This window comes from Rhinoderma darwinii, chromosome 1 (assembly GCF_050947455.1).
Source record: "Rhinoderma darwinii isolate aRhiDar2 chromosome 1, aRhiDar2.hap1, whole genome shotgun sequence".
Taxonomy (NCBI): Eukaryota; Metazoa; Chordata; class Amphibia; order Anura; family Rhinodermatidae; genus Rhinoderma; species Rhinoderma darwinii.
The window spans coordinates 434,694,594-434,720,776 of record NC_134687.1 but is presented as its reverse complement, the minus strand read 5'-3'; the positions used below and the strand labels follow the sequence as shown (position 1 = coordinate 434,720,776).

Genomic DNA, 26,183 nt, shown 5'->3' with positions numbered 1-26,183 from the left:
TTATTATTGAGAAAGTTCACTTTTTTAGGGACTTTAATGACAGCGCTCCCATAAGCAGCATAAGGATAATAGAGCAGGGGAGAATATTACACTTACCATGATACCTCTATTTTTATTAGAACCATATACCATCAGAGAGGCGCGAATTCACATACGCCATTTCCGGGACTTGCTCAAAAGCCTAGACCTCACAGATGCCTACAATGGAGTAGACTGCAGCTCACTGTCCTTCCTCAGCAGCATTTCAGAAGGTGAAATTGGAGGTATCAATGATTCAGTTTGAGATTTTTCAATGTATAAGTTACATATTAAACAGTTTTTTTTCCCATATTTTACCCTAGATTTCTTTATTTCCAAACAATGTTTCCCCATTTCTAGATTCCACCAGTTATGAAAACAATGGAAAGAAAAAAAAGCGTTCCTCTGCAGAACAAGGGCTGGATGCAATCGACTGTTCTCCACCAGAATATATTCTTCCAGGAAGTACAGAGCGTCCGCTGCAACCTCTTCAACCTATCTGCATTGACAACAAGGTAACTTCCTGGCTAGCTTCAAAATCCGTGCCAAAAAAAACTGTGTGTGAACTGACGGGCCTCCTGCCTAGAACCCGAACCTTTTGACACCTAAGAGGATTTTAATCTGGTAACATATTGCTACTGTACCTTCTGTACACCGCTACACTTATCTCAGTTGATCTCACTTTTCATCGTTAGTAATTTTGCCAGGTTATAAATTAAAGGGCATGTCGATAGGATGTGGTATATATTTCTATGTAGTGAGGATCTGACCACTAGGACCTCCCCCAAGTGTCAAAGAGCGAGAAGTGACTGGTCCCCCGTTTCTGGCAGAGTGGTACCTGCATATGCACAGCTACTGGACATTATTTTTATGAGAGACACTGAAACCGCTAAATGATATTGATCTATTATTGAAAAGCCATACATTTTTCTTAAAGGGAAATCCCCTTTAACTTACATTTGCTAACCTTCATCTCATTTGTAGATATCTTTATTACAGCCTCCACAATGTCTAAAATCACTGATTATGAGCGGCTGGAATCCCCCGCCAGGCAATCGGAAAATGCACGGAGATCTCATGTACTTAACTATAGTGACTATGGAAGACCACCACATTAATATCACCTCTTCCAATAGGGGGTTCTACATCAATCAGTAAGTACTGTGAGAAACGTTTCAGTGGTCAGTAATACTTGAATGCTTCTGGGGCAGGACAAGTTATGTCAATGTTGCTGTATTGAACATGTGCAAGAAGGTGTCATATTATAGAGTGGAACTCTATAAAGCTTTTCCTTTGAATTCATTATAAAAATGTATTTAGGTAGTTATTTAAATGGAAATCCCATAATATAATGTTGTTATTGAAACACAAGTGGAGATTCGAGTGCGTCAACCCCATTACCAGCACTTGTGAACGCCGGTAAGGGGAAGATAGAACATGACTGTCACATGTCAGAACTAATAATGTCAAGATGGGTATGGGGGTTGGGCATCTGGTTACTTTTAGTCTGTAAAGTTTTTTGTTTTTTTAAAGGAAAAATAAAAATATGCTATACTTTGCATTTCTTTAAAGATCGACAGAAGAGATATTTAATCCAAAACCAGCTTCACCAAGCCACTTGAGCCACAGTATTGTGGAACTGCTGAACCAGGTCAGCCCAGCCTTCAAGAAGAACTTTTCCAATCTACAAAAGAAGAGGTAAAGTACAAAGACATCATAATCACATACGTTTACCTACACAAACAGATGAAATAATGGAGTACACCAACACCAAACCCACAGGATTTTCAGAATAACTGCTTGTAAGGCTGGGTTCACACGACCTATTTTCAGACGTAAACGAGGCGTTTTATGCCTCGTTTTACGTCTGAAAATAGGGCTACAATACGTCGGCAAACATCTGCCCATTCATTTGAATGGGTTTGCCGACGTACTGTGCAGACGACCTGTTATTTACGCGTCGTCGTTTGACAGCTGTCAAACGACGACGCGTAAAAATACAGCCTCGTCAAAAGAAGTGCAGGACACTTCTTTGGACGTTTTTGGAGCAGTTTTCTCATAGACTCCAATGAAAACAGCTCCAAAAACGGACGTAAAAAGCGCCGCGAAAACGGCGCGAAAAACGCCGCGAAAAATGCGAGTTGGTCAAAAAACGTCTGAAAAGCAGGGTCTGTTTTCCCTTGAAAACAGCTCTGGATTTTCAGACGTTTTTGGTGACTACGTGTGCACATACCCTAAGTTTCACGCCCCATTCACCTTTGGTGATATATTTTCATTATATCAGCTGTCGAACTAGAAGCCCTAATCTAAAACATAACTTTTCTTCATGTAACCTTCTCTCGGAAGGTACTGATTTTCCTTGCGAAGTTCCAGCTGCTAGGGAGTATTAAAGGGGTTCTTCTGGACTCTTATATTGATGGCCTATTCTTATGATAGGTCATCAATATCAGATAAATGGGGGTCCGACTCCTGGCCCCCCTCACGGATCAGCTGACTTAAGTGAAGGGACTGAGCTGCAATCCCAGTCCAAAGGCAATGCTCCCAGGGAAAAATTATGCAAAATAGCTTCATGCCAGAAGGAAGAAAATTGTCTCTCCTGTGCCACCTATAGGTAGCTACCCATGTAATCTCCATGTTCAACCCCTTATAGAGCCTTGCAACATGACCACCAAACCAGGGCCAGCCTTAGGGGTGTGCAAGCGCACAGGGCGCTGCCCCCTCCAAGCATGTAGGGGGCGCCACTGGGCTCTGCCTCTACTCTGTGCTATGATCCACATGCTGAGTAAATAAGAGCTGAGGAGCAGAGGAGGAAGCTCCGCCCACAGCCCGTCCTTCACGAAGCCTGTGATCCTGTCAGCATGGAGAGATGGTGAGTGTCTGTGTGTCTCTGTGTGTATACAGTATGTATCTGTGTTTGTATGTGTATATGTTACAGTATGTGTCTGTTTGTATGTGTATATGTTAGTGTGTGTGTGTAGTAGTGGGTGTACAGTATGTGTATATGTTACAGTGTGTGTGTCTCTGTGTATACAGTATGTGTCTCTGTTTGTATGTGTATATGTTAGTGTGTGTGTGTGTGTGTGTAGTGGGTATATAGTATGTGTTTGTATGTTACAGTGTGTGTGTGTGTGTGTGTGTGTGTGCACAGTGTGTGCCTCTGTGTATACAGTGTGTGTGTGTTAAGGATCTGCCAGGCACAGCTTCTGTATCCACGCCATAGGTAAGCAGTCTGCACCTGCTTCTATGTCTGTGAGACTGACTCCATCTTCCACCACTCAGGATGGCAGGCTTAGGAGTGGGAGAGCCTATCACAGCCTGGCCAGACGGAGCTAGCTCCCGCCCTCTGTCTATTTATACCTGCCTTTCCTGTTCCTCCTTGCTTGTTATTCTCCTCTGTTGGTTTCCTGGCCCTGCTGCAGCTTCTTGAACTACTTGTCCCTGCTTCGTATTGACCCTGGCTTACTGACTACTCTTCTGCTCTGCGTTTGGTACCTCGTACTCTCCTGATTTGACTCGGCTTGTTCACTACTCTCCTGCTCTGCGTTTGGCACCTCGTACTCTCCTGGTTTGACTTGGCTTGTTTACTACTCTTGTTGCCCACGGTGTTGCGGTGGGCAACTGCCCCGTTTCCCTTTGTTCTGTGTTTCCTTGTCTGGTTGTCTGTCGTGCACTTATTGAGTGTAGGGACCGTCGCCCAGTTGTACCCCGTCGCCTAGGGCGGGTCGTTGCAAGTAGGCAGGGACTGAGTGGCGGGTAGTTTAGGGCGCACTTGTCTGTTTCCCTATCCCTGTCATTACATAATCACAAGCCCATATACCTACTCTACCCTGGTCCCTCACACCACTATGGACCCCCTTGAGACCCTGGTTCAGCAAATGCAGGGTCTCTCCCTACAGGTCCAGGCTCTGGCTCAGAGGGTCAACCAGCCTGATGCTACCATGGTAGTGCCCCTGACCTCACCTCTTGAACCCCACCTCAAGTTGCCTGACCGGTTCTCAGGGGACCGGAAGACTTTTCTCTCCTTTCGGGAGAGTTGTAGGCTCTATTTTCGTTTAAAGGCCCACTCCTCAGGTTCTGAGAGCCAGCGGGTCGGTATAATTATGTCCCGGCTCCAGGAAGGGCCCCAAGAATGGGCCTTCTCCTTGGCTCCTGACGCCCCTGAACTTTCCTCCGTTGATCTTTTCTTTTCTGCTCTCGGACTCATTTATGACGAGACTGACAGGACTGCCTTTGCCGAGAGTCAGCTGGTGACCTTACGTCAGGGTAAGAGACCTGTTGAGGAGTATTGCTCTGACTTTAGGAAGTGGTGCGTAGCTTCTCGGTGGAATGACCCTGCCTTAAGGTGCCAGTTTAGGTTGGGTCTGTCGAACGCCCTGAAAGACCTGCTAGTTAGCTATCCCTCTTCTGACTCCCTAGACCAGGTTATGGCTTTAGCGGTACGACTTGACCGACCTCTCAGGGAACGACAACGTGAACGTTTTTGTGTTTTCTCCTCTGACTCCCCCATGATGCCTCCCGAGGTTCCGTTGCTTCGTTCTTCCACGGAAGACTCGGAGGTACCTATGCAACTCGGGGCCTCCGTGTCCCACCAACAACGTAGAGAGTTCCGCAGGAAGAATGGTCTCTGCTTCTATTGTGGGGATGACAAGCATCAAGTGAACACCTGTCCTAGGCGTAAGAATAAGCAGCCGGAAAACTTCCGCGCCTAAGTGATCATCGGGGAGGTCACTTTGGCGCACAGGTATTTCCCGTAAATATGAAACGTAATAAAATCTTGCTTCCCTTTCAGGTCTCTTTTGGTGGTAGGTCTGCTACCGGCAGTGCCTTCGTGGATTCAGGGTCGTCTGCTAATATCATGTCTGTGGAATTTGCTATGTCTCTAGCTATGCCTTTGATTGATTTGCCTAAACCTGTCCCGGTAGTGGGTATCGACTCCACTCCTCTTGCTAATGGTTATTTTACACAGCATACCCCTGTTTTTGAACTCCTTGTTGGCTCCATGAATTTGGAGCAGTGCTCTGTACTGTTGATGCAGGGATTATCGTCCGATTTGGTTTTAGGCCTTCCCTGGTTGCAGTTGCATAATCCCACGTTTGACTGGAATACTGGGGAGCTTACCAAATGGGGTAATGAATGCTTGACGTCATGTTTTTCTGTTAATTCTATTTCTCCCCCCGAGGAGGTGAACACGCTACCTGAGTTTGTTCAGGACTTCGCTGATGTTTTCTCTAAGCAGGCCTCCGAAGTGTTGCCTCCTCATAGAGAATACGATTGCGCTATCGATTTGGTACCAGGAGCTAAGCTCCCTAAGGGTAGGATATTTAATCTCTCTTGTCCCGAACGTGAAGCCATGAGAGAGTATATCCAGGAATGCCTGGCCAAGGGTTACATTCGCCCCTCTACTTCTCCGGTAGGTGCTGGCTTCTTCTTCGTAGGGAAGAAGGATGGTGGTCTTAGGCCATGCATTGACTACCGTAACTTGAATAAGGTCACTGTAAGGAACCAGTATCCCCTTCCTTTGATTCCTGATCTCTTTAATCAGGTTCAGGGGGCCCAATGGTTCTCTAAGTTTGATCTACGGGGGGCGTATAACCTTATCCGCATCAAAGAGGGGGATGAGTGGAAAACTGCGTTTAACACGCCCGAAGGTCATTTCGAATACCTCGTCATGCCCTTTGGGTTGTGTAATGCTCCCGCGGTCTTCCAGAATTTCATAAATGAGATTTTAAGAGATTACCTGGGGGTATTTCTTGTAGTGTACCTTGATGACATACTTGTGTTTTCCAAGGACTGGTCCTCCCACATTGAACATGTCAGGAAGGTGCTCCAGGTCATTCTGGAAAACAAACTGTTTGCGAAGACCGAAAAATGTGTGTTTGGGGTACAGGAGATACCATTTTTGGGTCAAATCCTCACTCCTCATGAATTCCGCATGGATCCCGCCAAGGTCCAGGCTGTGGCGGAATGGGTCCAACCTGCCTCCCTGAAGGCGTTACAGTGCTTCTTGGGGTTCGCCAATTATTACAGGAGATTTATTGCTAACTTCTCGGTCATCGCTAAGCCTCTTACGGATCTCACTCGCAAAGGTGCTGATCTCCTCCGCTGGCCTCCTGAGGCTATCCAGGCTTTTGAGGTCCTTAAGAAGTGCTTTATCTCGGCCCCGGTGTTGGTTCAGCCCAACCAAATGGAGCCATTTATCGTGGAGGTTGATGCGTTTTGGAGAGCCTTCAGTAAAAAGTTGGAGATTGATCTGTCCTTCTCCTCTGCCTTCCATCCTGAAACTAATGGCCAAACCGAGAGGACTAATCAGTCTCTAGAACAATATTTTTTTTGAAATTCTTTATTTTCATGGCCGACAACCATATTTTTACATAATAAAAACAAGATTACAGCAAATACAGAAAGGAAAATGAAGCACATAACCAATAATGAAGATACATAGTGTTTAACCACATACTGAAAACCTCAAGGGAGGTATAACCACATGTAACATCTCCCACTTGATCTGATTGACATTCCCCTCTGAGAGAAAGGAGCAAGAGAGACTAAGCGAGATAAAGAAAGATAAATGAGAAGGGTAAAGGGAGGAGGAAGGGGCAACACTCCCCACGAGGAGATCCTGCAGCACCCAAGAAGATCCATTGCGGGTTATCAACCAACTTCCAACCCACCCAGAATGTCTTTATAGGTGTCAGTGTCCTGGAACACTATCCAAGGGGACCACGTTAGGCAAAACCTAGCGTTAGTATCATGAATGCTTGAGGTCAGATCCTCCATGTGCATTAGGTCGTTGACCTTCGAAACCCAGAGGGACAAAGTAGGTGGGGAGACGTTTTTCCATCTTAATGGAATGCAATGTCTAGCGGCCATCACTAAAAAGTGAAGCAGCGAGCTTTTGTAGATATTTGTTGGGATGTCACAGTGATGTAGGAGGAAGAAGGCCGCGTCCAAACGAGAACTGGTATCTGTTACCTCGGAGATCACTCTCTTCACTCCTTCCCAGAATTCTGCGAGCAGCGGACAAGACTAAAAGGTGTGGATGAGGGTACCATCTTCCCGCCCGCATCTCCAACAAAGAGGTGAAACGGTCGGGAAAATACGATGTAAACGGACCGGGGTCCTGTACCATCGCGAGAGCAGTTTAAAACTGGCTTCTTGGTAACGCGAGCTGATCGAGGTTTTATGAGCCAAAGTAAGGATGCGGGTACATTGACTTGCGGTAAAGATGATGCCCAAGTCTGCTTCCCACTCCGCGATGTATCCTGGCGGGGGGAGATCCGGCGGGTTTAGAAGGAGATGGTAGATCGTGGACAGTGTGTGACGGGCTGGCTCGGAGCCAACACACATCTCCTCCAACGGGGATCTAGACTCTTGAAATAAAGCCGGAGACGATAATGAAGAGAAAAAGTGGCGGAGCTGAAATATGCGCCAATAGCCCAGAGGTTGGAGTTCAGGCAGATGCGACAGCTCCGAAAGGGAGAGCCACTCCACGTTCTTAAGGATGTGCGCTGCCCTAAATATACCAGACGTGAACCAAGCCCGGAAGACCGAATCTGTCAACCCTGAAGGGAAAGCAGGATTCCCCAGAATCGGAAACATGGGGGAGCAGATGGGCAAAAGGCTTGATCGGACCTTATGAAGAGAACAACATCGCAATGTGGGGCTGATAGTGGGATGTTGGTGAATGGATTTAAGAAGTCCGCTTTGCAACCACGGAACCACCTGAAGAGGGGCCTCCGTGAAGCTTTGCTCAAGACCCACCCAAGACTTGTAGGGGGCGTGTCTACACCAATCCACAACGCGCGCTAGGTGAGTTGCTATGTAGTATGAACGAATGTCAGGAAGTGCCAGTCCCCCCGACTCCCGTGTCCGACACAAGAGCGTTCGACTAAGGCGTGAGGGCTTACCATTCCATACAAAGGAAATTTGTAAAGAGTTGACTGCTTTGAAGAACGAGGGTGGAATTGCTATAGGCAGCGCTTGGAATAAGTAAAGTAATCGGGGAAGAATATTCATTTTAAAAATAGTGCAGCGACCCATCCACGTGAATGTGCCCCTCCTCCATCTGGCACAATCCGTTTTCACTTCGGTAAGAAACACTGGGAAGTTCAAATTAAAAAGCTCCTTAAAGGCATGGTGTCGCCCCAAAAACATGTTTTTTTTTTAAAATTTAAACATTTAGTGTGTGGGTGATTAAACATTGTTCAAATTTTTTTTATTTTTTTCGCGAGTCAGGAAATATTATAAATTTTTTCAAATTTTTCAAAATTTATAATACTACCCATTTTTGGTCACTAGATGGAGCTGTTTGGAGCTAGTTCCCAAAATTGCAGCATTGCAACATTGGGTTAAAAGCTATCGCTCTAGTGAGCGCTCAGCATCCCCCCCTCCTTTATCCTGGCTAGTGCCGGGATAAACGAGGGGTTTGAAAGGTTTAACCTGCTACACTGTGTGTCGCCATTTTTTGAGGTAACTCACAGTGTAGTAGGTTTACATGCAGTAGTAAACACACACAAACACTAACATACATTGAAATCGCTTACCTGCTCCTGCCGCCGCGGCCCGTGCGCTCCCTTTGCTGCCGCTGTCCCATGTGCACTTGTCCGGAAGCCGCGACCGGAAGTAGTAATATCACTGTCCGGCCGCGACTTCCGGTCCACAGGAAAATGGCGCCGGACGGCGCCAATTTCGAATAGGACTGTGTGGGAGCGGCGCATGCGCAGTTCCCACACAGACGCCGTACACGGCAGTCAATGGGACGGGAGCCGTTCGCAGTCCCTATGGGACTGTGGCTGCCGTATTCCATGTCTGTGTGTGTCGTTAATCGACACACACAGAAATGGAACAAAAAATGGCAGCCCCCATAGGGAAGAAAAAGTGTGAAAAAAAGAAACAGTAAAACACAAACACACAAATGAAAATAAACGTTTATATTAAGGCACTAACATCTTTAACATATAAATAAAATATTTGTGATGACACTGTTCCTTTAAGATCCGCCGGGATGCGTACTCCCAGGTATATGAGCGCCATCGAGTTCCATTTAAAGCTAAAGGATTGTTCCAGTGTGCGTAGAAGGGAGGAGGGGATGGAGACATTCATGGCCTCGGATTTGGAAAAGTTTATTTTAAAATTGGATAGACTGGAAAAGCGACGAAATTCCTGCATCAGATTCGGGAGGGAGATAGACGGGTTAGTCAGGAAAAACAACAAGTCATCTGCGTACGCTGCAACCTTGTCGACCCGAGCTCCCACCTCTAGGCCCTTATTGTCAACGTTCGCTCTGACATGCCGTAGGAATGGTTCCAAGGTCAGGATGAAAATCAAGGGGGATAAGGGGCAACCCTGTCGGGTCCCGTTGTGGATGTTGAATTCTTCCGAAAGGATTCAATTCACGCGTACCCTCGCAGACGGGCAAGAGTATAACGACATTATCCATCCCATCATTTGTGGACCAAGACCAAGCCGGAGAAGGGTTTCCTCCATATACGTCCAATTGACTCTGTCAAATGCGACAAGAGCATAAGCGGAACTCTAGATAGTTTAGCCTTATGAATGAGATTGATTGCCCTTGTTGTATTATCCCGGGCCTCTCTGCCCAACATGAACCCTGCCTGGTCAAGATGTATGACACCGCTGAGTAATGGGGCCAAACGCCCTGCCAAAATCTTTGCAAAGAGTTTGACGTCTGCATTAAGAAGGGAAATCGGCCTATAACTTGCGCATTGAGAGGGATCTTTCCCTGTCTTGGGGATCACTGCAATATGTGCCCTGAGCGCATCAGGTGGGACGCGAGCAGCGGAAGAGAAAGAATTCAAGGACGCTAAGAGATGCGGACTAAGGACAGCGAGGAATTTTTTATAATAGGGAAGCGTAAACCCATCAGGTCCAGGTGCCTTACCAGAGGCGGAGTTCTTGAGAGCGTCGGATAGTTCTGGCGCGGTAATTGGGACCTCTAGTGCATTGAGAACCTCCTCAGACAGGGAGGGGAGGCCCGACTCCGCAATATAGGACTTAATATTTGCACGGAAATCTCTCGAGAGCGTGGCCGGATTGGTAGAGTCGGTGTCATAGAGTGAAGCATAAAAGTCACGGAATTGCGACGCTATGTCCAAAGGCAGATTAACTCGAGTGGTAGGCGAGGTTGTAATAAAAGGTACATACGTGTGCGCTTGTTGGAGGCGCAATGCTCTGGCAAGAGACTTGCTACATTTGTTTCCGTACTCATAAAAGTGCCGTTTGCAATTGGCGAGAGTTGCCTTCGCCTTGGAAAGGAGTAAGGTGCGTAGCTCCTCCCATTTTTGAATTAGCACCACTTTGCATTCCAGTTCGTGGGACCGTTTATGCGTGAACTCCAGTGCCTTAATTTCCGTTAGGAGCCGGGTAATGGCCACCGCGCGCTCCTTTTTCAACCGGGACCCATGCTTAATGAAGGTACCCCTTACCACACACTTGTGGGCCTCCCATAGTACCTGTGGATTCGTATCTGAGGAGTTATTAGTGACGAAGTAGTCGTCAAGCGTGCGCGCCACGTCAGAAGAGGCCAGGGAATCCTGGAGAAGCGAGGGATTGAGTCTCCATTGGGATTGATGCAATATAGGAGTTTGCAAAGTCAAAGACAATGTGACAAGGGCATGGTCAGAGAAAGATATTGAGCCAATGTCGGCCGCTTGAACGGTTGGAAGAGACCGGTGTTTGACAAAGAACAAGTCCAGTCTGGAGTAGACATCATGAACAGGCGAGTAAAAGGAGAAGTCTTTGTCTGCTGGATGTAGTAAGCGCCACGTGTCCACGAAGTTGTGTTCGTGAAGCGTGCGTTTAATACGGCGCAGCTGGGAGTGTGGAATTGACGAATGTCCCGTTGAAACATCCATGGTAGGCTCTAAAGCAACATTGAAATCCCCCCCCAAAACGATGGTACCCTCTCCAAACTCCTCCAGCACATCCAGAAAGCCGATCAAGGCAGAACCTTGTCCCACATTGGGCATGTAGAAGGACGCAAAGGTATAAATCTGGGAGTCTATGTTCCCCTTGACTAAGAGCATTCGCCCTATCACATCACTAAATGAGTCCAGGAGTTCCCATGGTAGAGAGCGGGAAAGAAGGATACTCGTCCCCCTGGATTTCGGGTCAGGGGAGAAACTATGATAAGCGTGAGGAAACCATAGATTAGACAACTTGAAGGGTTTCTGCTCACTCAGATGCGTTTCTTGAAGAAAAGCTACATGCAAGTGTCTAGCCTTCAACAAGTTAAACAGAATGGATCGTTTCCCAGGACCATGCAGACCCTTGACATTCAGAGAACCTATCCGCAGCTCTTTCTGGGATTGACTTGCCATGTCCCCGGCGGGGAGAGGGGAGGGGGAGGGGAGAGGGGGCAAAGAGGGTAAAAGCGAAAGACCAAGGGAAGGAGGAGGGAATAGAACAGGGGCCCAAAGGCCGGCTCCTTATCGGTGTGGAAACCTGTGGAGAAAAAGTTAGTAACAGAACGGGGATAGGGAGAACCAAAGGCACAGTGGGGGGGGGGAGCCCCATGCAGCAGGCAGCACAATAACATAAACAAATTCAAACTCGTCCGATACCCACCAAGAGATGAGTAAGGGAGGCAACGACACTTTATAGACCCTGGCTCTGCAAGCAGGGCCCTATGTACAATGACCAATTACCTTTTCCCCAAGAACAATAGTAAATAACCACAAAGAATACCCATTCAAAATTATCGTATACGTGTGATATCCACCAGCTACCGTTGCCTACGATGAGGGCAGTAAAGCTAAAGGGACATTTGATAGGTAAAAAGGGGGAGGGAAAGGGGTACACCTAGGCGACAGACGAGAGCGGAGGAACAAGGAATGGGAGAGGCGGAAGAAGGCTGAGAAAGTCGATAGAGGCGTATACATCCCTTACCCCATTAGTGTACCCGTCAGCCAATCTTATAACCTATTAGTTAACAGGAAAATAATTCAGCCCTAGAAAATACATTAAAACAGCCCAATATACAGTAATGGAGACTGGCGAAGTAGTGTCGACAAGGTCCAGACCACTGTGCCATTCCCCATCCGATCACCGTTAGGAGAGCGGGAGGGAGAGGGAGGGTAGGGTAAGGGAGGGGGGAGGGGATCCAGACACATATTATGCAACAAGACATGATAAAAACGAGGGGGGGGGGGGGGTGAGGGGAGCGACGACAAGGAACAACGGAAGGTTACAATGTAAGCCAGTGTATATCTACGTTTCTGAGTATAGTTGTGGAATCAACTGCTGCATCATGAGTCCCAGGGGAGTCTCAGCGCTCCGCTGTAGTAGAAGCGAGGCAGCTCTCAAAGTTCCGCTAAAAGAGAAAAACCCCTTCTTTGGAGTGGTTGTTAAAGGCACCTGTGACAGAGAAAAAGAACCACTAGGCACTGTAGGGGGCAAAAAGATACTAGGTGCAGTCAATACGTTGCCACGTGGTCAAGGCGAAATCTCCAGAAGGGAATCCCGTCAGGCCTCTGGCGGTATCGGCAGCGACAGGTCCGGTTGAGACCCCGGTGTCTCTCGGAACGGGGGCCTGATGCGGGGTAGGCTAGGGCGTCTATTGCGCAGACGTGGAGGCCGCTCCAATGCAAACCAATCCGGTACCGGAAACGGCTCAATCTGTAGGAACCTGAATAGTGCATCCAGATCCGAGAAATGGCGAAGAAGAAAAGTAGATGCTTCTTTCCTGACGACCACGTGGAACGGGTGTCCCCATCTATAGGTGGCTCCTGTCGCTTTGATCTTTTCCAATAATGGGTGTAGGAGACGTCTCATGTAGAGTGTACGCGGGGAAACGTCCGGATAGACCGAAACCCTGCAGCCATCATTGGACACCGGCCCATGTGACCATGCTCCTCTGACAATTAGATCCTTGTCAGAATAGTAATGTAGGCGGCATAGGACGTCCCGGGGATTTGAAGGGTCGTGCGGGCCGGGACGGGAGACTCTGTGAACACGGTCTAGTAAGAATGTAGCGTCTAGAGGTCTATTGGTGACCGTATTAAAGATGGCGGTAATCCTGGTCGGGAGATCATCTCTGAGGCCCAGATCTGGGAGGCCCTTCAAGCGTACATTGTTTCTACGGCCCCTGTTTTCCTGATCATCCAACTGGAGTGCTAGGGACTGCATGTGTGATCTGTTGGAAATGGCCGCCTGCTCCAGAGCTAGCACTCTGCTATCAATAGAAGAAACCGTGTGGTCAGTGGTATTAATCCTAGTGTCCACCCTTTCCACTTCTTGTTTTAAAGCAGGGATATCTTGTTGGTGGGATTGCTCTATTCTTGTGACCAGGGTATCTAAGTCCTGTCTGGTGGGGAGAGCCTGAATCAGTGCCCTAAGTGCATGTAAATCCGCATGCAGGGATGGCTGTAATGGCAGATCTTCTGCAATGTTAGGCAGGGGCACAGAAGCTGTCGGTAGCACACAGAGAGGGAGGGCAGGGGACACAGGCGGTACCTCAATAGAAGCGACTCCATGCTGTGATGCGGTCGTGTGTCCCAGCGTGCAGGAGCCTGCTGGCATGTTCAGTGTGCCGTCTGCTCTCCTCGTGGCCGGCTGCTGTGAGGGATCCGCCATGACACCTGGAGGCATCTGTGTAGTTTGCGGCGCTTGAAAGAAGCGCTCCACGCTTGTGCTGCGCGTCTGAGAGCGCGATAAGGAGCGGGAGGGTGTTGAGCCTAGTCCCCGGCGCTTTCCGGGCATCTCCTGCCGGTACAAAACGGGATCTAACTGCTCTTTACTCCACCGCTGCACGGAGCTCCCCCAAAGCACGACTTCACTCCACCATGGCTAAGCCCCGCCCCCCTCTAGAACAATATTTAAGGTGTTTTATCTCTGACTGTCAATATGATTGGGTCTCATTCATTCCCCTCGCCAAATTTTCCCTTAATAACCGGGTCAGTAACTCGTCAGGGGTCTCCCCCTTTTTCTGTAATTTTGGGTTCTCCTCCGTTTCACCTGGTAGTTCCAACAATCCAGAGGTAGAGGTCGTTCATCGGGAACTGTGCACAGTCTGGGCCCAGGTTCAGAAGAACCTAGAGGCGTCGCAGAGCATACAAAAAACTAAGGCAGATAGAAGACGTTCTGCTAACCCCTTGTTTATGGTCGGGGATCTGGTGTGGCTATCGTCAAAGAACTTGCGCCTTAAAGTCCCGTCCAAGAAGTTTGCTCCCTGGTTTATAGGGCCGTACAAGGTCATTGAAGTCCTCAATCCTGTCTCCTTCCGACTGGAGTTGCCCCCATCTTTTCGAGTACACTACGTGTTTCATGCCTTCCTCCTTAAACACTGCTCCCCGCCCTTGGCTCCCTCGAGGAAACCTCCTGTCCCCGTTCTCACCCCTGAGGGGGTAGAATTCGAGGTGGCCAAGATTGCGGACAGCAAGATGGTCCAAGGCTCCCTCCAGTACCTGGTCCATTGGAGAGGATACGGGCCTGAGGAGAGGACTTGGGTACCCACCCGGGATGTTCACGCTGGGGTATTGGTCAGGAGGTTCCACCTTCGTTTCCCCAATAAACCAGGTCCATCTAGAAAGGGTCCGGTGGCCCCTCATAAAAGGGGGGGTACTGTTAAGGATCTGCCAGGCACAGCTTCTGTATCCATGCCCATAGGTAATCAGTCTGCACCTGCTTCTATGTCTGTGAGACTGACTCCATCTTCCACCACTCAGGATGGCAGGCTTAGGAGTGGGAGAGCCTATCACAGCCTGGCCAGACGGAGCTAGCTCCCGCCCTCTGTCTATTTATACCTGCCTTTCCTATTCCTCCTTGCTTGTGATTCTTCTCTGTTGGTTTCCTGGCCCTGCTGCAGCTTCTTGAACTACTTGTCCCTGCTTCGTATTGACCCTAGCTTACTGACTACTCTTCTGCTCTGCGTTTGGTACCTCGTACTCTCCTGGTTTGACTCGGATTGTTCACTACTCTCCTGCTCTGCGTTTGGCACCTCGTACTCTCCTGGTTTGACTTGGCTCGTTTACTACTCTTGTTGCCCACGGTGTTGCCGTGGGCAACTGCCCCGTTTCCCTTTGTTCTGTGTTTCCTTGTCTGGTTGTCTGTCGTGCACTTATTGAGTGTAGGGACCGTCGCCCAGTTGTACCCCGTCGCCTAGGGCGGGTCGTTGCAAGTAGGCAGGGACTGAGTGGCGGGTAGTTTAGGGCGCACTTGTCTGTTTCCCTATCCCTGTCATTACAGTGTGTCTCTAGGATTGTATGTGTATATGTTACAGTGTGTGTGTGTGTGTGTATGTGTGTGTCTCTGCATGTGTTTATGTCTCTTTGTAAAAGTGTGTTCAATATTAAAGTAGAACAGAAAATGCAGATATCTGTGCTGCCTCCTATATACCCTGCTGCCCCTATATATCCTGCTGCCCCCTATATATCCTGCTGCCTCCTATATAACCTGCTGTCCCCTATATACCATGCTGCCCACTATATACCCTGCTGCCCACTATATACCCGCTGTCCCTATATACTCTGCTGCCCTTAAATATATGCCTGTGTGTGTGTGTGTGTGTGTGTGTGTGTGTGTGTATGTGTGTGTGTGTGTGTTTATTTGTGTGTGTGGGTATAGTTATCATCTACGACATTATCTGTACTCAGAGAGTTATCACTGTGTTATCTGTTGTGTTACATAGGACTGCAGGTAACATCTACATTATCTATACTCAGAGAGTTATCACTGTGTTATATGTGGTGATACATAGGACTGCAGGTAACATCTACTACATTATCTGTACTCAGAGAGTTATCACTCTATGTTACCTGTGGTGTTACATAGGACTACAGGTAACATCTACATTATCTGTTCTCAGAGAGTTATCACTGTGTTATCAGCGGTGTTACATAGGACTGCAGGTAACATTTACTGCATTATCTGTATTCAGAGAGTTATCACTGTGTTATCTGTGGTATTACATAAGACTGCAGATAACGCTACTACATTATCTGTAGTCAGAGAGTTATCACTGTGTTATCTGTGGTGTTACATAGGACTGCAGGTAACATCTACTACATTATCTGTTCTCTGAGAGTTATCACTGTGTTATCTGTGGTGTTACATAGGACTGCAGGCAATATCTACTACATTATCTGTACTCCGTTATTACTGTGTGTTATCTGTGGTGTTACATAGGGCTGCACATGAAATCTACAACATTATCTGCACTGGGTATATATAGGTTTGTTTGTGACTGTGTATTTGTACTTGTATATATGTACCTTTTATGTATTTGTATATGTCCCTGTCTGTGTATTTATCTGCCAGTGTGTGTATATGTGTCTGTACGTCTATATATTTACCTGTATGTATATATTCCAGAATGTGTGTATGTATATTTGCCTGTATGTCTAAATATCTGTCTTTATGTATATACAGTATATATGTTCCAGCGTGTCTATATATGTGGTTCATTTTTGGTTTGTGTAGGGGACGGCAATAGAGTCCCGCACAGGGCGCCATTCAACCTAAGGCTGGCCATGCATCAAACAAGAGACACCAATGTGTAGACAGCACTGAGTAGTTTCTTCTTATCAGTACATAGTAGGGTTCTGGTTTGGCTAATAACCTATAGGTGGCACTAGAGAGACAGTTTTCTTCCCTCTGAACTATATTGCTTTCATGTAGCCTAAAAAGCATAAACAGTGACTTGAAAAAGAGTATGATGAATACATAACAACAGTTTATGGTCAACTGGAATAAATTATGTTAAATATAATGTTCACCTTTACTGATCCTGATTTACAACCAGTAGATTAGCCCAGTGTTGGCCTGCTGGTTTTCATTGGAAACAGTCAACAAGTTTGTTTTCAAACACATCCAGCAGAAGAGATAATTTTACTAGCCGATTTTCTTGATGTTCAATTATAATGGTGTTTAACTTAATATACTGTAGATGACTGTGTATCGTCTTTAGTATTCTTTCCTACCTTTGTGTTAGGTAAATTTTTATAACTTATTGTATTACTATTATACCAATATAATATATTGTCTTTTGCCATCATCTAGAGTTCATCGTAATCCTTTGGACAGAATTGCAACCCCCTATCAAATTTACAGCTGGATTGCCCCAAGCAGCAATCATATCATAGACTGTGTGCGGGCAGAGGATGCATACAATTCACGTCTGGGATATGAGGAGCACATTCCCGGCCAGGTACAACCATGACCTATCACCAATCTGGTGCCCCGGCATGGCAACCCATACAGTCATGTCTATATAGAGACTCTACTGCTTCTGTTTTTGGTCCAGAAACAACTGTTCATGAGAAAACTAGTTTCCATTACTTGTGCTGGTCTAGATAGAAGATTTCTAGATCTTTTTGGGCCTGGACTTGCAAGAGACCAAGCTTTATATATTAGATGTCAATGGTGACAGCCTTTTGGTAGAGTGCACAAATCTAACACTATTCTTCCTCCCTCCTCCACATCGTCCATACGCAATAGATTAGATTGCTACAATATGCGGTCCAATTCCATATGGACTATATGCGGGAGAATATTTTGAAAAGACAGATCTTTATATGAGTGCAGCAAGTACCTGCATCTGTTGTTTGGATTGATGAGATGACAACACAGCTCCCAAAGATATAATTCAGATACATTCGTATCTCTGCTACAACTATATTGGAGAGTTACCCAAAAGTTAACGTTTTATTATGATGCCATTTTGGCATCAAACACAATTTGTAGTATAGTAACTGATGCAATCTTAAAAACTATAATCATTTTCTTTATCTAAAAGACAAGAGACTGGAATGAAGAGCTGCAAACAACTAGAGAACTTTCTCGAGAGCTCCCAACAGATCAGCATCTGCGACAAAGAGCAAATTTTAAGGTAATAACAATGAATAACAAAGATTTATATTGATTTATTGTTTGTTTTAGTGCTTTGACATCCATTATGATGGCATCAGAGCCTGATAAGCTTATGATAGAAGTTCATACATACAGCAGACTCATTCAATTGGATTCTTATTAAAGCTCTGCTACCTGTTCAGGTTGTAAAAATATTCAACTTTGGTTATGATGTCAATGGCTTGAATGGGCATGAAGTGTGCCAACCGCGGAGTCAGAAATATGCTAAAAACTGTGCACACCTCCACTCCGCTGGATAGGTCATATAATGGGCTATCCTCTGCACGATGAAACAAAGCACACATAAAGATACCCACAGAGTAGAATAATCGATAATATGGTGCCAATTCTAACGGGAGGGTAGCTTAAAAGTAATAATATATACAGGGTGGGCCATTTATATGGATACACCTAAATAAAATGGGAATGGTTGGTGATATTAACTTCCTGTTTGTGGCACATTAGTATATGGGAGGGGGGAAACTTTTCAAGCTGGGTGTTGACCCTGGTGGCCATTTTGAAGTCGGACATTTTGTACCCAACTTTAGTTTTTTCAATGGGAAGAGGGTCATGTGACACATCAAACTTATCGAGAATTTCACAAGAAAAACAATGGTGTGCTAGGTTTTAACGTTACTTTATTCTTTCATGAGTTATTTACAAGTTTCTGACCACTTATAAAATGTGTTCAAAGTGCTGCCCATTGTGTTGGATTGTCAATGCAACCCTCTTCTCCCACTCTTCACACACTGATAGCAACACCGCAGAAGAAATGCTAGCACAGGCTTCCAGTATCCGTAGTTTCAGTTGCTGCACATCTCGTATCTTCACAGCATAGACAATTGCCTTCAGATGACCCCAAAGATAAAAGTCTAAGGGGGTCAGATCGGGAGACCTAGGGGGCCATTCAACTGGCCCACGACGACCAATCCACTTTCCAGGAAACTGTTCATCTAGGAATGCTCGGACCTGACACCCATAATGTGGTGCTGCACCATCTTGCTGGAAAAACTCAGGGAACGTGCCAGCTTCAGTGCATAAAGAGGGAAACACATCATCATGTAGCAATTTCAGATATCCCGTGGCCTTGAGGTTTCCATTGATGAAGAATGGCCCCACTATCTTTGTAGCCCATATACCACACCATACCATCAATTTTTGTGCTCCAACAGTCTTGGAGGGATCTATCCAATGTGGGTTAGTGTCAGACCAATAGCGGTGGTTTTGTTTGTTAACTTCACCATTCACATAAAAGTTTGCCTCATCACTGAACAAAATGTTCTGTGTAAACTGAGGGTCCTGTTCCAATTTTTGTTTTGCCCATTCTGCAAATTCAGTGCACCGATCTGGGTCATCCTCGTTGAGATGCTGCAGCAGCTGGAGTTTGTAAGGGTGCCATTTGTGAGTAGCTAATATCCGCCGAAGGGATGTTCGACTGATGCCACTCTCCAGTGACATGCGGCGAGTGCTACGCTGTGGGCTCTTGCTGAATGAAGCTAGGACAGCCACTGATGTTTCTTCATTAGTGACAGTTTTCATGCGTCCACATTTGGGCAAATCCAACACTAAACCAGTTTCACGAAACTTGGCAAGCAGTTTGCAAACTGTAGCATGGGAGATGGGTGGTCTCGTAGGGTGTCTTGCATTGAAATCTGCTGCAATGACCCGGTACTGCGTTCACCAGACATCAACACAATTTCTATCCGCTCCTCACGTGTTAACCTCTGCGACATGTCAATGGCTGTAAACAAAGAGAAGCTTGTAAATAACTCATGAAAGAATAAAGTAACGTTAAAACCAAGCACACCATTGTTTTTCTTGTGAAATTCTCGATAAGTTTGATGTGTCACATGACCCTTTTCCCATTGAAAAAACTAAAGTTGGATACAAAATGGCCAACTTTAAAATGGCTGCCATGGTCAACACCCAGCTTGAAAAGTTTCCCCCCTCCCATATACTAATGTGCCACAAACAGGAAGTTAATATCACCAACCATTCCCATTTTATTTAGGTGTATCCATATAAATGGCCCACCCTGTACAACAAAATGGTTTTTTTTACCATTTCCTCAAGATTTAGGTTGGCAACCAGTGTTTGACTTTCACAATTTGTTTTACGACCAACCCAAAGTAGTAAGATCAAAATGCTAAAGCTCTCACGACTGGCATGTTTTAGCACGCAAATAAATTTGTTGATTGACTCTGGTCTTCTCTATTATACCTTATAGATCAACTCTGATTTTGTTGGGGCATCCACCCGAGGAGCCATGGCAGTAATTGATGGAAATGTCATGGCAATTAACCCTGGAGAGGAAACAAAAATGCAAATGTTTATTTGGAACAACATCTTTTTCAGCTTTGGCTTTGATGTAAGAGACCACTACAAGGACCTGGGTGGAGATCATGCTGCCCACGTTGCTGCTACCCATGACTTGAAAGGAGTACAAGCCTACAGCAATTTGGATATTGAAGAACTTTATGTCTTAGGCACTGTGGTTCTCGATTACAGAGGATACAGAATAACTGCTCAGTCAATCATACCTGGAATATTGGACCGTAAAGAAGACCAAAGTGTTGTATATGGTTCTATTGACTTTGGTAAAACCGTATCATCAAATGTAAAATATCTAGCCTTACTCCAGAAAGCCTGTAAACCACTTAGGATAATGAGGCACACTGTGTTAAATGAGAAGGATGAAGAAGTTCTTCTGTGTTCTTCTGTGGAGTGCAAAGGAATAGTGGGCAATGATGGACGTTTCTACATTTTGGATCTGCTTAGAACTTTTCCTCCTGATATGAACTTCTTACCACTGAAGGAAGAGGACATACTAAAAGAATGTCGGAACCTTGGATTCCCTAAACCTTATCGCCACCGACTGTGCAGTTTGAGGCCAGAGCTTATAGAAAGCTTTGTGCAATACAAGTAAGTCACCCAGTCAGCGCAGATTTAGAAGCATGTTCTGAGAAGGAAGCGAAGATGATTGGGTTCATAAGGGATTAATAGCCCACATTTATTACGCAGTTTAGGCCAGGTGATGTGTCGAAATAGTTTGTGCCTTTTCTCGTCACCCGACGGATGTGGAAAGTAATGAAAAAAATGTATGTGGTCTTCTAGGTGTCGTATTTTATAGGCTATCGACACCTTTGAATGATTTTTTTTTAATTACATTTTATTGCATTCAAGTAATTTTGGGGTAACAATAATTTCCCCAATCTGTAATTGTTAAAAATGTTGTTGCGTTTTGCTTGTGCAGCCCGCATGTATTCACTTACATTACAGGCTGTTCTGTCCCTTTCCCAGGTAAAACTATCAGTGTAGAGCACTGACGGCTCGCTCTTAAGCCCGTCTGTCTTATCTCCTGAGTGCTTATAAATGCTTCTTATAGCTGAATTATGATCAAATTGAAACAGACAAGCTGAAGAACGAGCCGTCAGTGCATTACACTGACGGTTTCCACTGGGAACAGGACAAAGCAGCCTGCAATGTATGTGAATACAGCAAAACGCAGCAACATTTTTATAAGGACCTTTTGGGGAAATTACTTTTACCCCAAAATTAGTTGAATGCAATAAAATAAACAAAAAATGTGTCCAATGCCTTGAAGTCAGATTTTTTTTATTTTTTAAAAAGGCACCCATTTTGGCACAAATCTACGTCTGCTCAGAGCTCAAAAAAACCACAACATGCCTAGAAAGTCCAACATTAGATATTGTAATCATTACAGTTAAGACAGAGTAATATTTTAAGGCAATAAGAGAACTCACCTAAAATTCTCCAATGCATCTAAGTTGGTGGAGATGCTGGTGAGGATGCCCTGGGTGCTTGGTCCTGAGTCATGGGGGTGGCGCCAACAAGCCACTCTGCCTTGTGCGGGATATTTAGGTGCGACAGCTATAGAAGTGAATTTAAACTTTGCCCTGGGAAAGCCTAGTTAGGACTGATCTTGTGACATTGAAATGTTCTTATGATGCTAATATTGTTAATCCTGCCAGGTGTATTTACTGAGGCCATTGCCGTTTCTTATAACATCATTTAAAATGACGTATTCTTTTAATTACCATTTTCCACTTATTTTAGTGTAAAGAGATTTCCTAATACACCTCTAATGTATTTCATAGGTATGCCCAGTTTATGAAGATCATACTGGACAAGTCACAAAATGGAGAGTTACTTCAGCCTGACAATAGTGGAGATGATTCCCTGAAAGGTATTGACCGAAAAAACGTAGTAATGTTAAAGTATAATTCTGCCCACATTTAACCGTTTAAATCTACATGACCAGGTGAGTAACTTTGCACATACATTGCTTCAAAGTTTTGGTTCCAAATGTGAACGATTTCCTTTTTCCTCATTCGCATCCAGAGCTACTTTAAAAATTGCAAGTGACTTGGCTTTAACCCCTTCCCGCTCCTTGACGTACTATTACGTCATGGCAGCTGTATCGTTCGCGCTCCATGCCGTAATAGTACGTCTCGGGAGTAACGGCCGTTTCGGCCGTCCTCCCAACACATACAGGAGCTGTGACGCTGCTGTCTTGTTCAGCAGCTGTCACAGCTCCTACAGCGGGGACCGATCGCTGTGTCCCCGCTGATTAACCCCTTAAAAGCCGCGTTCTATAGAGATCGCGGCTTTTTAGGGGTTAAGCTGCCATCGCCGGCCTGCTACGCGATAGCGGCCGGCGATGGTGACTATGGCAACCGGACACCAAACAATGGCGTCCGGCTATGCCATAGACGGAAGCCTAGTGGGTCCTGACAACGTCAGGACCCACTATGCTTGCTGTCAGTGAGTAGCTGACAGTTCTAATACACTGCACTACGCATGTAGTGCAGTGTATTAGAATAGCGATCAGAGCCTCCTGCCCTCATGTCCCCTAGTGGGACAAAGTAATAAAGTGAAAAAAAAGTGAAAAAAAGATGAGTAAAAATTAGAAAATAAAAGATTTAAAAGTAATAAAAGTAAAAATCCCACCTTTTCCCTTATCAGTCCTTTATTATTAATAAAAATATATAAACAAACAAATAAACTATACATAATTGGTATCGCCGCGTCCGTAACGGCCTGAACTACAAAATTATTTCATTATTTATCCCGCACGGTGAACGCCGTAAAATAAAATAATAATAAACCGAACCACAATCACAATTCTTTGGTCACTTCACCTCCCAAAAAATGGAATAAAAAGAGATCAAAAAGTCGCATGTACCTAAAAATGGTACTGATCGAAACGACAGTTCGTTACGCAAAAAATAAGTCCTTGCACGGCTTTATTGATTGAAAAATAAAAACGTTCTGGCTCTTAGAATAAGGTAACACAAAAAGTGAATGATTGTTTACAAAACGTATTTTATTGTGCAAACGCCATAAGACATAAAAAAAAACTATAAACATCAGGTATCGCCGTAATCGTATCGCCCCGCAGAATAAAGTGAATATGTCATTTATAGCGCACGGTGAACGCTGTAAAAAAACGAAAAAAAAACAATAGTAGAATTGCTGTTTTTTAGTCACCACGCCACCTAAAAATAGAATAAAAACTGATCAAAAAGCCGCATGCACCCCAAGAAAACTACAATGGATTCCTCAAGGGGTCTAGTTTCCAAATTGGGGTCACTTTTGGGGGGTTCCCAATGTTTTGGCACCACAAGACCTCTTCAAACCGGACATGGTGCCTAATAAAAAAGAGGCCTCAAAATCCACTAGGTGCTCCTTTGCTTCGGAGGCCGGTGCTTCAGTCCATTACCGCCCGAGGGCCACATGTGGGATATTTCTCTAAACTGCAGAATCTGGGCAATACGTATTAAGTTGCGTTTCTGTGATAAATCCTTTTGTGTTATAAAAAAAATGGTATAAAGAGGATTTTCTGACAAAAAAAAAATGTAAATTTCACCTCTACTTTGCTCTAAATTTTTGTGAAACACCTAAAGGGTTCATAAACTTTCTACATGCTGTTGTGAATACTTTGATGGGTCTAGTTTCTAAAATGGGGTATTTGATAGGGGTTTCTAATATATGGGCCCCTCAAAGCAACTTCAGAACTGAACTGGAACCTAAAAAAAGAAATGAATGAGGCAATACTTCGCTTCTTACATTATACTGATAATGAGCCGTGCCCACCCCGAGATTACCCCAGTTTTGACCGTTTGTCTAAACGGAGACCCCTATTAGACCGTTCCAGTGCCCGGTTTTCCCAAGCATACACCCCCGAGAAGTGTATTTCTATTGATGAGTCCCTGGTACATTTTAAAGGGAGGGTTCAATTCCGCGAGTACCTGCCGGGTAAGAGGGCAAGGTATGGCGTGAAGATGTATAAGCTGTGAGAGTGCATCAGGGTATACCTACAGGTTTAGGATATATGAAGGAAAGGCCACCCCCAAACCAGACTGCATCCTGGACTACAATAGGTACATGGGAGGGATGGACTTGTAAGATCAAGCCCTGAAGCCCTACAGCGCCATGCGGTGTGGTATAAGAAGCTGGCCGGGAACATCATATAGATGGCTTTGTACAATGCGTACGTGCTACGTCGATGTGCAGGCCAGAGGGGAACATTCCTGGAATTTCAAGATCTAATCTTTAGGGACCAGGAAGGGGGCACCCAGTACTTCTGGAAGCGAGGCCACACGCATCGTACCAGGGCAACACTTTCCAGGGGAAGTTCCCCAAACTGGCAAGAAGGGAAAAAGTCAAAAGAGGTGCAAAGTCTGCTATAAGAGGGGGATAAGGGAGGACACAATATATCAATGTGACACGTGTCCCGAATAACCAGAGCTCTGTATGAAAGTGTTTTAAAATTTATCATACATCCCTTGGTTTATAATTTACCCCAATTTTACTTACCCTGATGCACTCCGCACAGCTTATCCCCCCTCGTCTTTCCCCTCTGGGCCCTGCTGTGTGTCCAGGCAGCTGATAACAGCCACATGTAGGGTATTGCCATACCCGGGAGAACCCACATTACAGTTTATGGGGTGTAGGTCTCCGGTCAAAATGGTCACTACACCTCTAGATGAATGCCTTAAGGGTGTAGTTTTTAAAACGGGGTCACTTCTTGCGGGTTTCAACTGTACTGGTACCTCAGGGGCTTCTGCATACATGACTTCGCACTAGAAAATCCCGAGTAGGCCAAATGGCGGTCCTTTCCTTCTGAGCCCTCCCATGGGCCCAAACGGCAGTTTATCACAACAAATGGGGTATTGCGGCACTCAGTACAAATTGCGCAACAGAATGGGGTATTTTGTTTCTTGTGAAAATAAGAAATTTTCAGCCAAAACTACATATTATTTGACAAAAATAATTTTGTTTTCATTCCCAGCCCAATTCAAATAAGTTCTGTGAAGAAACTCTGGGGTCTAAATGGTCACATTACCCATAAATGAATTCCTTGAGGGGTGTAGTTTCCAAAATGGGGTCACTTCTGGTGGGTTTCCATTGCTTTGATACCTCTGGGGCTCTGCAAATGTGACATGGCACCCGAAAACCAATCCAACAAAATCTGTACTCCAAAGAACACACAGCGCTCCTTCCCTTCTGAGGCCTCCCATGGGCCCAAACGGCAGTTTATCACCACAAATGGGGTATTGCCGCACTCAGGACAAATTGGGCAACAAAATTGAGTATTTTATTTCTTGTGAAAATAAGAATTTTTGAGCTAAAATGACATATTATTGGAAAAAATATATTTTTTTTAAATTCCCAGCCCAATTCAAATAAGTTCTGTGAAGAAACTATGGGGTCTAAATGGTCACATTACCCATATATGAATTCCTTGAGGGGTGTAGTTTCCAAAATGGGGTCACTTCTGGTGGGTTTCCATTGCTTTGATACCTCTGGGGCTCTGCAAATGCGACATGGCACACGAAAACCAAACCAGCAAAATCTGTACTCCAAAGAACACACAGCGCTCCTTCCCTTCTGAGGCCTCCCATGGGACCAAACGGCAGTTTATTGCCACAAATGGGGTATTGATGCACTCAGGAGAAATTGGGCAACAAAATTGAGTATTTTGTTCCCTGTGAAAATAAGAAATTTTGGTAAAAAATTACATCTTATTGGAAAAAATGACATTTTTTTAATGTCACAGCCCAATTGAAATAGGTGCTGTGAAAAAACTGTGCGGTCAAAATGCTAACAACAACCATAAATGAATTCCTTGAGGGGTGTAGTTTCCAAAATGGGGTCACTTTTGGTGGGTTTCCATTGCTTTGATACCTCTGAGGCTCTGCAAATGCGACATGGCACCCGAAAACCAATCCAACAAAATCTGGACTCCAACAAACATATAGCGCTCCTTTCCTTCT

The 26,183-nt window shown here is 45.3% G+C and overlaps 1 protein-coding gene across 2 annotated transcripts in view; it reads left to right on the top strand.

Annotated features, from left to right (window-relative positions):
• LOC142656005 (clustered mitochondria protein homolog) overlaps positions 1-26,183 on the top strand; it is a 71,925-nt gene that overhangs the window by 17,802 nt on the left and 27,940 nt on the right. Inside the window, exons 4-11 of one of the 2 annotated variants that reach the window (XM_075830819.1) lie at positions 120-263; positions 379-533; positions 1,018-1,172; positions 1,591-1,716; positions 17,035-17,182; positions 17,771-17,863; positions 20,111-20,805; positions 22,002-22,090. In XM_075830819.1, coding sequence (XP_075686934.1) covers positions 120-263; positions 379-533; positions 1,018-1,172; positions 1,591-1,716; positions 17,035-17,182; positions 17,771-17,863; positions 20,111-20,805; positions 22,002-22,090 — 1,605 coding nt within the window. Of the gene's footprint in view, positions 1-119; positions 264-378; positions 534-1,002; positions 1,173-1,590; positions 1,717-17,034; positions 17,183-17,770; positions 17,864-20,110; positions 20,806-22,001; positions 22,091-26,183 lie in introns of both variants that reach the window. The other variant, XM_075830810.1, reaches the window with a different exon arrangement.